This window comes from Lineus longissimus, chromosome 5 (assembly GCF_910592395.1).
Source record: "Lineus longissimus chromosome 5, tnLinLong1.2, whole genome shotgun sequence".
Taxonomy (NCBI): domain Eukaryota; kingdom Metazoa; phylum Nemertea; class Pilidiophora; order Heteronemertea; family Lineidae; genus Lineus; species Lineus longissimus.
In genome coordinates this window covers 8,831,722-8,844,250 of record NC_088312.1, presented here as the reverse complement: position 1 = coordinate 8,844,250, position 12,529 = coordinate 8,831,722, and the positions used below count along the sequence as shown (strand labels likewise).

Sequence of the window (12,529 nt, the reverse complement as noted above, 5' to 3'; positions counted from 1 at the left end):
CCTTTTTCCAACTAATCTTCATTCTGATGAACACGGCATCATCAATTGTTTCACGTACTTAAAATGTTTGATTATACTTGATCACGTGTAGATACATGTAGATCTCCTTTAAAAAGCAGCAAAAGGAAAGCACAAATCTCATAAACAAACATCTTTGCGGTTTTCCGCTTAATACATAAAATGAAACAGTTCATTTTTAATGGGGATCGTAACGAGTATTGATGTACAGTATTGCACTCAACGGCTTTAACTCTAGCTGTTTTCAGCACAGAAAGGAAAGCTTGTCATTTGGCGGATTTTGAGAAATTGCTGCCAGTTATTCATACTTTGTGGATCATGTACAAAAAAATTTGAGAACTTTATCAGACCTGGCTCTCTTCCTTCAACTAATTCAGATCTTACATTTTTCAGATTTTGGGAGGACGGCAATGGAAATGCTGATTGGAATGACCACATAGGAGGGCACAGGTTTGCGTCTGGTACACATCTTTGGCAAAGTGCTTCCGAAATTTAGATTTCCAAGACCGACAGCAGGCTGACCCCGTACCACCCAAGTTCCGAATTTTTTTGTTCACAACCACCATAAGCATCAAAAAGAAGCGAAGGGTAAGCAAGGGCACGATCAGTCACCACATTGAGCAGTACTTACCATAAAGAGGTGAAGGATCGCGCCCTTGCTTAGGATCGAATAAAGGGGAAGGGACCGCATACCTCATGGGTGGTAATCTGGAGGGTCTTATTGTTTTCTATGAGTCTTTCCTTGGTGTCTGAATACTTCTTGGTGATATTTAATCGTCGATTTGGTTCCCATTCACCTATCTGAAGAGAGAGGAAAGAAGGAGGCCTGCACCAATGGTTCACGGGAGGTGAGGTGGAAGCGGGGGAGCTAGGCATGCTATAAGGTACGCCGCCAGAATTGATCGAGGAACACGGCATCCTACGACCAATCGACCTAATCTTACCAAGTGGGTTACAACACGAAAGGTATGATTTGTATTAAGTGCCTGAGCAATTTCTCTTCTGGCCTCCTGCTCGTCCTGTTCTGGAAAAACTGTACCATTGTACCCGTCGAATGCAGTCCAATCACCAAGCTGTATTGAAGGCAATCAAAATTTATGTAAAAGGCATTCACACACTTCTGACAAATGCCAACTAATAAATACAGGAAACTCATCATCATGAATGTAGCTGGACCTTCTACTCTATAACTTCGGGTGTTCGTTTTTAGCAGTTTTTACATCTTTTCTAATCAAATGCCTTACCAATAGAGAAACGTCATCAGCACACAGACCCTTTGAAACCTCGTAGCGCGGCTACACAAACATGGACTCCTTTTCATGGCACTTCTGTACCAGAAATAAAAGTAATCTAATTTTGCCACTGCACTCATTTCAATTTTTTTCTAGTGGACAAAATCCTGTTTAGGGCTGTATCCCCTTTTACGTCCGCCACTAGGAGCCCGGGGGGGGGGGGGGCATATAGTGTTTTGTATTCGACTGCCTTACTTACTTGTTTTGTGCTCCCGTCGTTCTGTATCTCCACAAGCTGGAGAGAGAATGTTGTCCGCAGCCCCTTGCCGTCAAACTTGACATGACCGGTTAAGCCATCGAATTCAGTCTGAAACCAGATGAGACCTTGATGCATATACAATATGGAACAACGTGAATACAATATGGACGAGTATTGAATACAATATGGAACCACAGTGAATTCATGGACCAGTTCTGAATATAATATGGAACCAAGCGGACCAGTATTGAATCATACCAACATTGAATACTTTATGGAACCGCATCAAACCCAATATGGAACGGTATTTAAATGCAACACGGAACATGTTGAATGCAATACGGATCAGTTTTGATGATCATTTTGATCCTATGCTAAAGATTTCCATCACGGAGCATTCAACATGCACTAATCCCAGCGTACCATTTATCATTCATAAAGGATGATGACGCCGAGCAGATATTGACTAGATTCTGGGGTCCCAAGGTGGCACCACGCCGAGAACCATCATCTTCTGTAACGCCATGGATATTTATCACTGAGCAGATGACGGATACTGGAATGGTGCGACGTTTATTTGACACTGAAGGTGACAGTAGATTTGATGGAAACGAATTGCTTTAACCAATTAGCATCCTTGATGTTACGATGAGGTTTCAAAAGGCGAATATTTCCTTAGGCAAATTTGATTACCATGCAAATGTACAACGAGTAGTCTCTTAATTTCTCCAAATCAATGCCGTTCTTGAAAGCACGGCAGTCCTGCCATAATCATAACATATCGGAGTTTTTCCTATTCAGCACAGCAAACGCCGAACGTTGTAGCCTTGACCTTAAACCTGTTTTTGCCAAATATCTTGTTCATTACTGCTTATTGGTAGTCGTGAACTGACACCAATCAAATTTCAGAAATACGCGATTTTGCAAGTCGATATAGTTTCCACTGGGACTCAATTATGGCTCACTCCTGCCATGGGGTTAAACTCCAAAGTAACTCTTTCAATGAATGGTTCGTCAACATCCTTAATTATTTCTTCTTCACACCTTAAATATTTTATGGATGCTTCTCATGTTACTATAGCAACCGAATTTTAATACGGTAAGGACTATGGTGAATGTCTGGTTTAAAAAGATAAGTCTTCGTATTTAAGACTTTAAAGCCGCGGACCAAAATCCCCATAAGAAGAACGTGATCAGCGAAGTTAACCCGGTAGAATACACGCCAAGGTTACATCTTTACAGCAGAATTCGCCAGAAAAGTACATTTTGAAGAAAAAAATTATAGTGACAAGAGGCGAGCTCATACTTTAAAAAGGTCGACGAGTTGCTGGCATAGTAAGATTGACAAAAATCTTCTTTGGACATCCTTACACTACAAGGTTCTCCAGTACACCAACTGGAGGAGGTGGCTCCAATATCGTCAGTCAGCTTGTGTACTAAAGTCCCCAACTCACTGTAAGGACACTACTAGTATTTGCACTGATAGTTTGCCTTTGCTTTTAGTGACAAACGATTTTTTTCAGCTTAAGTCACTTAAGCTTTAGCACTATCTTAGTAGTATCTGCTTCTCTATGTCAAGTGGAGTTAACGCCAAGATAGGGAGATCGCTGAGCCATGCAACCCCAACCATTTACTTACCATTTTCATATAATTGAATAAGGAACTGCCCTGTTCCCAACTGTCCTTTAAGCTACATGATAGTGACCTTGGTTCGACAGTTACGGCATGAGTCAGGTTGTTAAGAGCCTTGGCAAAAAGATGGACGGCATCGTAGATCAGGGCAGTGTCCGTCTGAAGCAGAGCAAGCGGAGATAAGAATATGATGTATACATACATATAATGGAAATAACTCCAGCATGCAAAACTGACATGAGATTTCGAACAAGCCAACTCGAAATGCAATGAAGTGACTTTCTTAGACAACTTGCTAGTTATCGCCTTTTTGAAAATAACCTCAGACATGACTTACATGTAAAAAGACACCCATTAGCTAAGACAAATAGAAGTGAAATGATTGCGTTGTGGCCTAGTTATGTAACACGAGGATGAAGAAGTCCGACTCGTTCTGACATACAAGTGCAGGCAATAATAACCACAACTCCTCTAAAAATGCTATGGAGAATGGAAAAATGGAATTATCGTTGGATGAACACCCTGCAACGCCAATGTAACTTAAAGAACATTAATCTCTTGGACGGACGAAAGATATCTCTGATAACAATATGAAGAGTTTACATGGAACGAGAAGACCATTGAACATGCTAAAGATACGAAATGCAAGAAAGGAGAGGTCGACGGAGATTATTCATTGGTACTTTAATTGGAGGTAACATAACCAATTAACAGAACAAGCAGCATTCAATAATATTTAAAAAAATCTATCTTGATAAATCAAAATACAAAAGGTAGGAAACATCTTCGCAGAAGTAACCCGTTTGGGAACAAAAACTAAAACAATACAGTACATCAAATAAATCGCGGAATATTTCGCTACTAAGGCGGGCGTGTTATCATGCGTGGCATGTTCTTGAGTGCGCCGATTGTCCAAAACAAAATAGTCACAAACTAGGCATTAACTAGCTCTTGGTAGAAGATAACGCCAATTAAACATCATCGCAAAGTCAGTGACATATCTCGTTTTGAACAACTGGGTCTTGAAACTATAGGCGATACAAGTCACAGTAATATCTGCAACTGAATACACATACGCATAACAATAAAACAACATGAAACATATATTTATGAACAGACATACCGTGAAATTGAGTGGCATGATCATGGTTTTTACTTCCTGGATATTGATGTAGCGGGAGAAATGACGCAGAGTGAAGAAATATTTACAGTATGTATATGATGAAAAGTGATAAGTTAAGTAGAATCTGTGAAGCCCCACAAAGTTGCAATCCTATCTAAAATCAGGAAATTTACCCAAAGGTTCAGTATCGGCATTGCCAGCAATGCCATTAACTTGTTTAAGGACTTGATCCTTGGCCCGTTGGCGACAGGTTGTCTTGGAAGCAACAAAATGCTGATTTTGTCATAAAAATATGTGAACTGGAGAAACCACTGGCAAAATGCCTCACGCAACGTTAGTCGTTACCATCTAAAACAAATGCATGGCTAATGACCGATCTTCTTCAAGAGTCAAGTATTCTCACAAAGGAGTTAAATCCATCTGCCGAAGAATTATTTGCTCTAATTTCACTTAGAGTATTTACTACTTTAGATGATATATGTTGTGATGCTAATTGTTTTTTCACTGGCAACTTCAGGATGGTTTGACGTGAAGGACACAACATACTAGCACTTCTTCATTATCAACCTGCAGCTAAGTTGGATTTTAAATGTCGCAAATTCTTACCTCTATCCCCCTTTTGCCCTCTAGCGGTGAAGTACCCGAATTGTGTTCCTCAATGATCCAGTCACTGATGACGTCAACAACTAGTGGGTTATCTGGATTGACCAATCGGAAAGCTGTAATATTGGCCCCTTCGTGATGAAAATCTGACATGTCGATCAGACCAAGATCCTGAAAATTAATAAACGAAGAAATCTAGTTGTAATGGATTATCTCGGGGCCAAAACAGTTCAACGGCCATGAAACTATAAGGACTCGAAAATTCTGGCCAAAGTTACATAATATATGCCAGATGCTCAACCATACTGCAAGAGCAAATGCAGATGAAGAAGAAGATGGATCTAATATTTGCATGTGTTTCATGCAGCTATCAGATAGTCTTTGAACATCATCCACTTTCATACGATAACTTTCTTTCGATAATGCGGTACATGTTATTTTCAGTGTTTGCCAGCATCTTTATGCACCAAGAATGGCCGAATCAGTTTATGCAACAAGAATGTTTATGAGCCCATGTGAAGAACGAAACATGCATATAATTATACACACTCTGTACCCCAATATAATCGCAAGCTTGAAGACAGGATACTTTCACCACCAACGATCCAGAATTTAAATTCTGTCATCACCTGGCTGTACAGATGTTAATCATCCTCACGAGATATGAAACTACTTTTGGGAAAAGGTTCTTGCTAAAACTACTTAAGGTATCCACAGGTTAATGTAATTGCTCAACAAGGAATACCAAATATATCTTAATTGGTATCTCAGGATATAGGTTGTGTTTAAACTACTTGTTAGTGTGATATCTATAGCCGTTCTATGGTGTACCACATAGTCACATTAAGTCTATGGCATTCCGTTTTACGATCTTGGGCACGATCTTCACATTCAAGTCATCAAATTTAAGCTCACTGCTTAATAATCTTACACAATGGACTATTTCTTTGCCACAGTGATATCTTAACATAAGCACCGTCGACCGAGCTTCGCGACAGCATCTCAGGCATCTCAGCAACTCCACCTCAGCTACATTATGTATACCCAACACATTCGGAGATATTTCTTTAACACTCGCAGCACCAGGCTGGTGTGTCTGACGGCATCTTATCGAATCGTGTCGAAGTCAGAAGGGATTTATAGAATTACGCTTGACAAGCTTGTGGCATGTCGCAGAACTCGCATCCCCTAATCAGATTACCTCCCCCCTCACCATCGCTAATTGACAGTTCGGATCTGGCTCAATACAGAACCTGTTGATCATTGGGGATATCGGTGTTTGGCCAGGATGTCGCTTTCTTTCTTCTTCACAGGAAATGATTGATTTCTTTTGATATTCTCAGTCTCCATAATGATGTTCGTGGAGGTATATCAAATTAATATGGCATGCTGCCTTCCTTTGTAAGAATTGTATGGGATTAGATTACTGCCATACTGGCCAAGATCACTTGAACGACTTAAATAGGCAAGTTTCACAGCCTGCACGAAGAGCTACGAAGGACGATGTCATTTTCGAGTTTTTCTCTGATTGCTCGCGCAACTAAAGTATAGAGGATGGTTTACCTGAGTCGCCTAATTTATTAGCACATGGCTTGATGACACGACAGACATTCGGAGTTAGCACTTCGTCGTAAGTAGGGTATGCAAACCCTGCCTATCATTAAATTAGTTTCACTTTGAGAAAAGGCATATCTCAATAAGTGGAGATGTGGAAACCTTTAGCGTAGCTATTGCAATTAGAAAAGGTGAACGTGATCTGAGTTTCATGCATGATGAGGAAGTACTAGATTCGAATCTATCTCGATAGGCCTCACACTATCTGTAGTCATCCGGGATACATTCAGTCATTTAGACGCGTTTTTTTCCCTTCAGCAGCACCAATCGTCAAATAGTGCAGATTCAGATACATGCCTTTGGAATGATGACATTAAATATTAATAACAGCATAGCAATTTCTGTATCAGAGAGCATGATACTGAGTTGATTTCTTGTGAAGAAATTTATGGGTTTCTTATTTACGATAGGATTGACTGGCTTCACACTAATTGCATTACAAAACAATTTGTTTCCAACTGGATCAATACACGGTCATAGTGGCATTGTGGTCGGATCTGTGTTGAGCTTTTTTTCGATGCTTAAGCTCAATGATTGTTTTCAATTTTCTTATGGACACACATTCTGATAGATGAGGCGAGCCTTAAATAAATCTGACATCTTGCCGATATCGCAAAGGATCGTTAGAGAACAATCCCATTGCTGTCACGCCTGACATGAGATTTCTTAAATTGTTATGACCATAACTGCAGATTTCATCGAGCTACATTCATATTTTGTCGGCTGCTGAATTGGTACTTTCTGTACCCTTCGCAATAAAAGAATGAAATTCCCTATGATATAACAAACGAATTCACCCAAGGTTAAACGCAGGCAAAAGACGGAACGCTTTCATGCCAAAATATGTGCGTATAGAGTACATGTGTATATTGTTTTGCTATATTTTATTTAAGTTACATTTCAAACGTAACAGTTTACTACAGAAGGACAATCCGGTGATGTTTATTAGAAGTGTAATATCATTATTATAGGATTATGCTAGCATGCACTTGATCGTTCTTTTTGTCACAACTGACAATTGAAAGTGACGAGTTAAAACATGAATCCAATATAATCCCGGCCGAATAGACATCTTTAAAATATCACGAAATTGTTATCATACATCTTTCGAACGTGATGTATAAGAGACATCACCCATGATGTCTGAGAGACACCAACCAATTTTCCCTGTTTAGTATATACGAATTGTCAATTATAATTCTGTAAAAGCCATCAAAAGCACATTAGCAGGCGATAATGGCACAACACATCATGTGAAAAACGTCTGGATATTTTGTATTCTGAGCTGCTTTTCTTCATTGAAATCGGTGTACATGTACACGCTCGTTAGGGGCATATCGCTAGATCTGAGCCTGTTCCTTCTTATTGGTGTTCACCGAGATAAAGGAAGTGAACTCATGAACTGTCATTTCCCAATAATGGCGGTGGTATCGATTGCTTAGAGAGAATACAAAGGAATTCAGAAAGAAATTTCCATTTGGAGGTGTTCGTGGAATTTTATCTCTCGGCTTTTAGTTGTGAGGGATGTTTTAGGTGAAATCATCATATTTTGTAGAAGGAAAAATTTTGGTTCACCATTATTTCTGATTCGCACAATACGTTAATTTCCGGTGACTCAAGTTACTGTCCCGGATTGCTGCTTAGTTAATTGCTTCCATCAGGTTTTCATCGCCAGAAAAGTGAGACGCTGGAACAGTGTCTCTGGGTACATTTTGATTCATATGCGACCAATATGTTGATGGTGCATGTCTTGATTTATGTCTCAAAGAAATACTGCGCCATACCAAAAGACCATTCCTCCAAGGCAACCCTTGGAACGTATTGAAAAGATTAGCAGGGTTGAATCTTTCCCGACATGTTTCTTTCCTACCCTTTAGGCTAAGCATTGGCACTTGTAAACGTGGAGTACTTTGTCCTGCTTTAAAGAGAAATTCTTGACAATATATGTAAGATTATTGCCATTCCCTAGATTGCTATCTGTGAAGATCCCATGGTAAAACGCGACAACAATTTATGGTTTCCATTTCAAATTGCATTGCTGTCTGGCCAGTTACTGTCACTACCAATGCTAAATCACCTTATTATTGACCATGGATGTCTCAAGCAGTCCATGTATTGATTCGCAGTCGAGATGTTATTGATGACGCTCGGAATGAAATCATCGAAACGAAACGAATACGTCAAAACGAGAAAAAAAACCCAGGCAGGGTGGAGCTCTAAAATGAATTCGACTCGTCGAAAAAGCAAGTAAAGGAAATTGGGAAATATCGATGGTAGGCCTTTCAGAACAGCACTTTGGGTGCAGCATGGGGCTAATGTCAAATACAAACGATCGGATATCGAAGATTTTTGCTCATTCGGAAATCCGTTTTAATTCGAAGTATTTCATTTCATTCCGATATTTTATTTTGTTTTGTTCCAATCTGGGTTTCATCAGTGACCCAGCCAAAATGACCAGGATATCACAGATTTCTATTCAATACATTTCTCTGTTATTACTACACTCAGTAGAGAGTCTGGTCGAATCTGGCTTATTGTATGATAGGAGGACAAGATGTCTCAGGATTTCTATTACCCCCTGGGGAGTTGAATACATAGCAGGCACGCAGCCCATTGTGATTGGTCTTAGTATAATGAGAATTTATCTCGATGGCTGAGAGGCGATGAGATGCTATATGATTGCCCTATCAGTCAGATCTGACATGGTTGGGATTTGGGAATATTGACAACGTTGCTTTAGAAACAGCAATGCTAAAGACACAATGATACGTGCTTCCAGAAATTTACATATATTTTATATGAACTTAATTTAGGCTACAAAGAATAATGTAAGTGATCCTCTAGATGGAAAAGACTGCAGAGACTCAGATGGCCCGGCTCGGGCACGTACTCCGAATGAAGCAAGAGAGCATCCAGAGGATTGAAGTGAAGTCTCATGAATGCCAAATTGTTCAGCAAGTTTTTAAAACTTCTTGATTATTGTCCTTACTACAGAAAAAAAGGACACCAACGATCTATCCAAAGATGTTTATCTCAGCAGACATTAGTATATACCAGTATATAACGAGTCTGTAGACGCTGGTATAGATTTGCAAGGCTTTTCCTCTACCATCGTCTAGACTAAAGGAGTCCCCATTAGTTATGTATCATTGACATTGTTATCACAGTGTCTATCTTTGCCAATGAAATATTGTCCTCTGAATGCTCAAATTCTGCAGTAATTCGCTTGAAAGTGGGCATTAAATCATGAGGTGAGCTTTCTAGCTGTCAGTCTGTCAGAGAAAGTAAGATATTGCTGGTGATTCTCGCAGATGAAAGGATCTGTACTCAGCGTTTCTACATGTAAAAGGGATTCATGGCTAGTTACTTAAGCACACCAAATTTCCTGGATTTGTCTGTTTCTCTTTGTAATAATCGCTTAACAATGGCGCTACAGCATGAGTATCGTCATTATTCAATGGTTACATCAAATTCAATGTCGATGCCACCATCAACATCTTGCCTGAACCTGAATATCAACTTCAACATCGACGGCGTCATCACCAATATTAGCTGTGGCATTTACACCAATTATCAAGTCATTAAAGATCACGATCAATGTCCTTCTGAAAATCAACATCGACACCATTCTTAAAATCAACATAAAAAATTCTTAATGAATATGTTTTATAGTGTCGTTGTGTCATATTTATATTCATTGGGAAGACGAATTTTGGATCGTTTCGCGCAACTATTGTTTGAAAACGTTTCTGTACTTACTAATGTTGTGAATAAGTAATGGTAGTAATGCTTCATCATGCCCTGCGAATCAGCCTAAAATTGAAAATGAAATGATTATAAAGAAAAGAAAAGTTCCTTGGTTTCGATGGTGGGGCTGTTATTTTGAAAGAAACCTCATGTTGAGGCGTATCATACGTGATCTATAGCTCTGGCAAGAAATGTAGAATGATGCATGGATTTGTGTGAAGTCCCCTATAAGCTGCAATCCTCCCAGGAGCAATTGGTCAATTCTGACAAGCAATGTCATCAGATTGCTAGTATATAGTTTTACTGAGCTATCGCGGTACATAAATGGCTATGATAGTTTAATTTCAAATATATCATTCGAAAGAACCCTCCTTACCTCTCTAAGTATTTGTTTAACTAACTTAGTACTGCAGTCCACGATAATCCTCGTCTCTAGTCTATCTCTAATCTCCTTTAGCACCGGTCTAAAGTCACCGCTATCAGGGTCTAGCTTACGAACCGTTATTGCTAAACGCTTATTTGAACGATTATTTAGTAAGCCCTGTAGCCGTATTAAACCTGAAATCAAGGGAGCGTAGAACAGTCAAACTCTTACATCGTTGAACCTTTTTTTCATTATAGATAATGCTTTTCAGCCAGTTTCCCTCTAAACATCTGTGTTAATTAAGATGATGTAAATTTCTCCAATGCTTACAGAAATATTATATAAAGTAAGATGTACTTTTACTCACCATCATTATTTTCATATAAAATAGTAAAACTCGGCCAATCAAATGCCTTAACTAAATCCTTATAGGCACGACTTAATGCTGAATAATGTGGAAATAAATTAATAGAATAATAATCCTTATAACTGTGGAATCCCCACTTGGCTTCTATGTGTGGAATCTCCATAGAGTCACAGATTGATTGCACATGCGCAGCTGACAAACTAGACTGTGGTCCAAAGATGGTGGCTACCCCGTTTCTTAACATATTACAAACTGAAAAACAAGGAGGAAACGCTATTACTGGAGAGTTAGAGCAAAGCAAAATGACATGATACATAAAACAAAGTATTTCCCACCTGAATACCAGATGGTAAGGAACCAAGTTTCTGTTCCGGCGCCTGTGGCTGCTGCAGTATGCAAGCTTACTACTACATGTCTGGCATTCTTTAACAATAGTCATTTCCCTTGCTTGATGTTTTTTACGCCATCATAAGACGATAAGTGTCAGAAAGTCAATAGTGACTTGTCACTTCCACAGAAACAACAACGTGAGGTGCTTGTTTAACAACCGATACAGTGACAGTGTATGCCTCGCCATTAGCACGAGTATCAACTAAATCCTGCAGGTTTCCGCTTGGGACTGATTAACGTGATCTCCATGTATACAGTAAAGCAATCATCAGCAATTCTTTTCCTTGCAAACCCACCTGCTACGTCTGATACTGAGCAGGTGGTTTTTAAGTCTACAATGATCAACATGTGCATCATAAAGAATGAATTAACAAGGGTATCGGGGCTTGGCATACGTTGCAGTGGGTCTCAAGGCATAAGCAGTATAAGTGCCGAGTGAAGGGCCGTGAATCTCAGGACGGGTGCCTTCTGAAACCTAATCTGAACTGCAGAAGTGATGGACTCCCTCCCGAGGTTGATTGCTGTTTTAGAACAAACCAACGTCAAAATACCAACCAGAGCGGAAGAACGTTCCTTTCCTGTAATATCTACTGCAACCAAAAATCAATTTAACACACCGGTAACTTCTATCTGGATCCTACAATCCAATTGACAGTTTGACAGCACCGATGATGTAAATACAGGATGCCGCTTCAATTTGAACTCAATCGAAATTTTCATGGTGGTCCATACACGTTGTGGGGGTGAATTGAAGTTTCTCCTTTCGCAACTCCGACAGACGCTACTAAACGATAGCTCGTTTGTTGAACTGAGAACGCACAGAAGGAAATGTCCGGTCTTCAAGTTCATGTTGCAGATGATTTTAAAATACTTATTTTATTGAAAAAAAACTAACGTTATTTTGTGACACTCTGAAGAATGTCAACGACCATGTTGACCCTATAGCAAAACCAGACTTGTTTTTCCCTGCTTATATGTTTTTTAACGACCTCTTCGACATGAAGTCGTAGACGTTACCTATTTGAGCTTCGAGCATTTGGTGCAGTGTATACACACATCATTCTTGATGCCAGTCAATGGTTATCATTTGGGACATTTTGTGAGGACTTGCAGCTTCAAAGACATATATAGCTCTGGTATTGACACAAAGTCTCCCAATTCCTTTTAAACTCTCGTCATT

At 39.5% G+C, this 12,529-nt stretch overlaps 1 protein-coding gene across 11 annotated transcripts in view; it reads right to left on the bottom strand.

The window, feature by feature from the left end:
- The window catches only part of LOC135487389 (glutamate receptor ionotropic, kainate 2-like), a 45,701-nt gene that overhangs the window by 11,973 nt on the left and 21,199 nt on the right, over positions 1-12,529 (bottom strand). For 8 of the 11 annotated variants that reach the window (XM_064770983.1, XM_064770989.1, XM_064770979.1 and 5 more), the window contains 8 exons: positions 10,960-11,211; positions 10,605-10,786; positions 10,241-10,294; positions 4,871-5,038; positions 4,265-4,300; positions 3,148-3,300; positions 1,510-1,617; positions 963-1,091 (listed from right to left, as the gene is read on the bottom strand). In XM_064770983.1, coding sequence (XP_064627053.1) covers positions 963-1,091; positions 1,510-1,617; positions 3,148-3,300; positions 4,265-4,300; positions 4,871-5,038; positions 10,241-10,294; positions 10,605-10,786; positions 10,960-11,211 — 1,082 coding nt within the window. Of the gene's footprint in view, positions 1-711; positions 820-962; positions 1,092-1,509; positions 1,618-3,147; positions 3,301-4,264; positions 4,301-4,870; positions 5,039-10,240; positions 10,295-10,604; positions 10,787-10,959; positions 11,212-12,529 lie in introns of all 11 variants that reach the window. The other 3 variants (XM_064770985.1, XM_064770990.1, XM_064770984.1) reach the window with 2 other exon arrangements.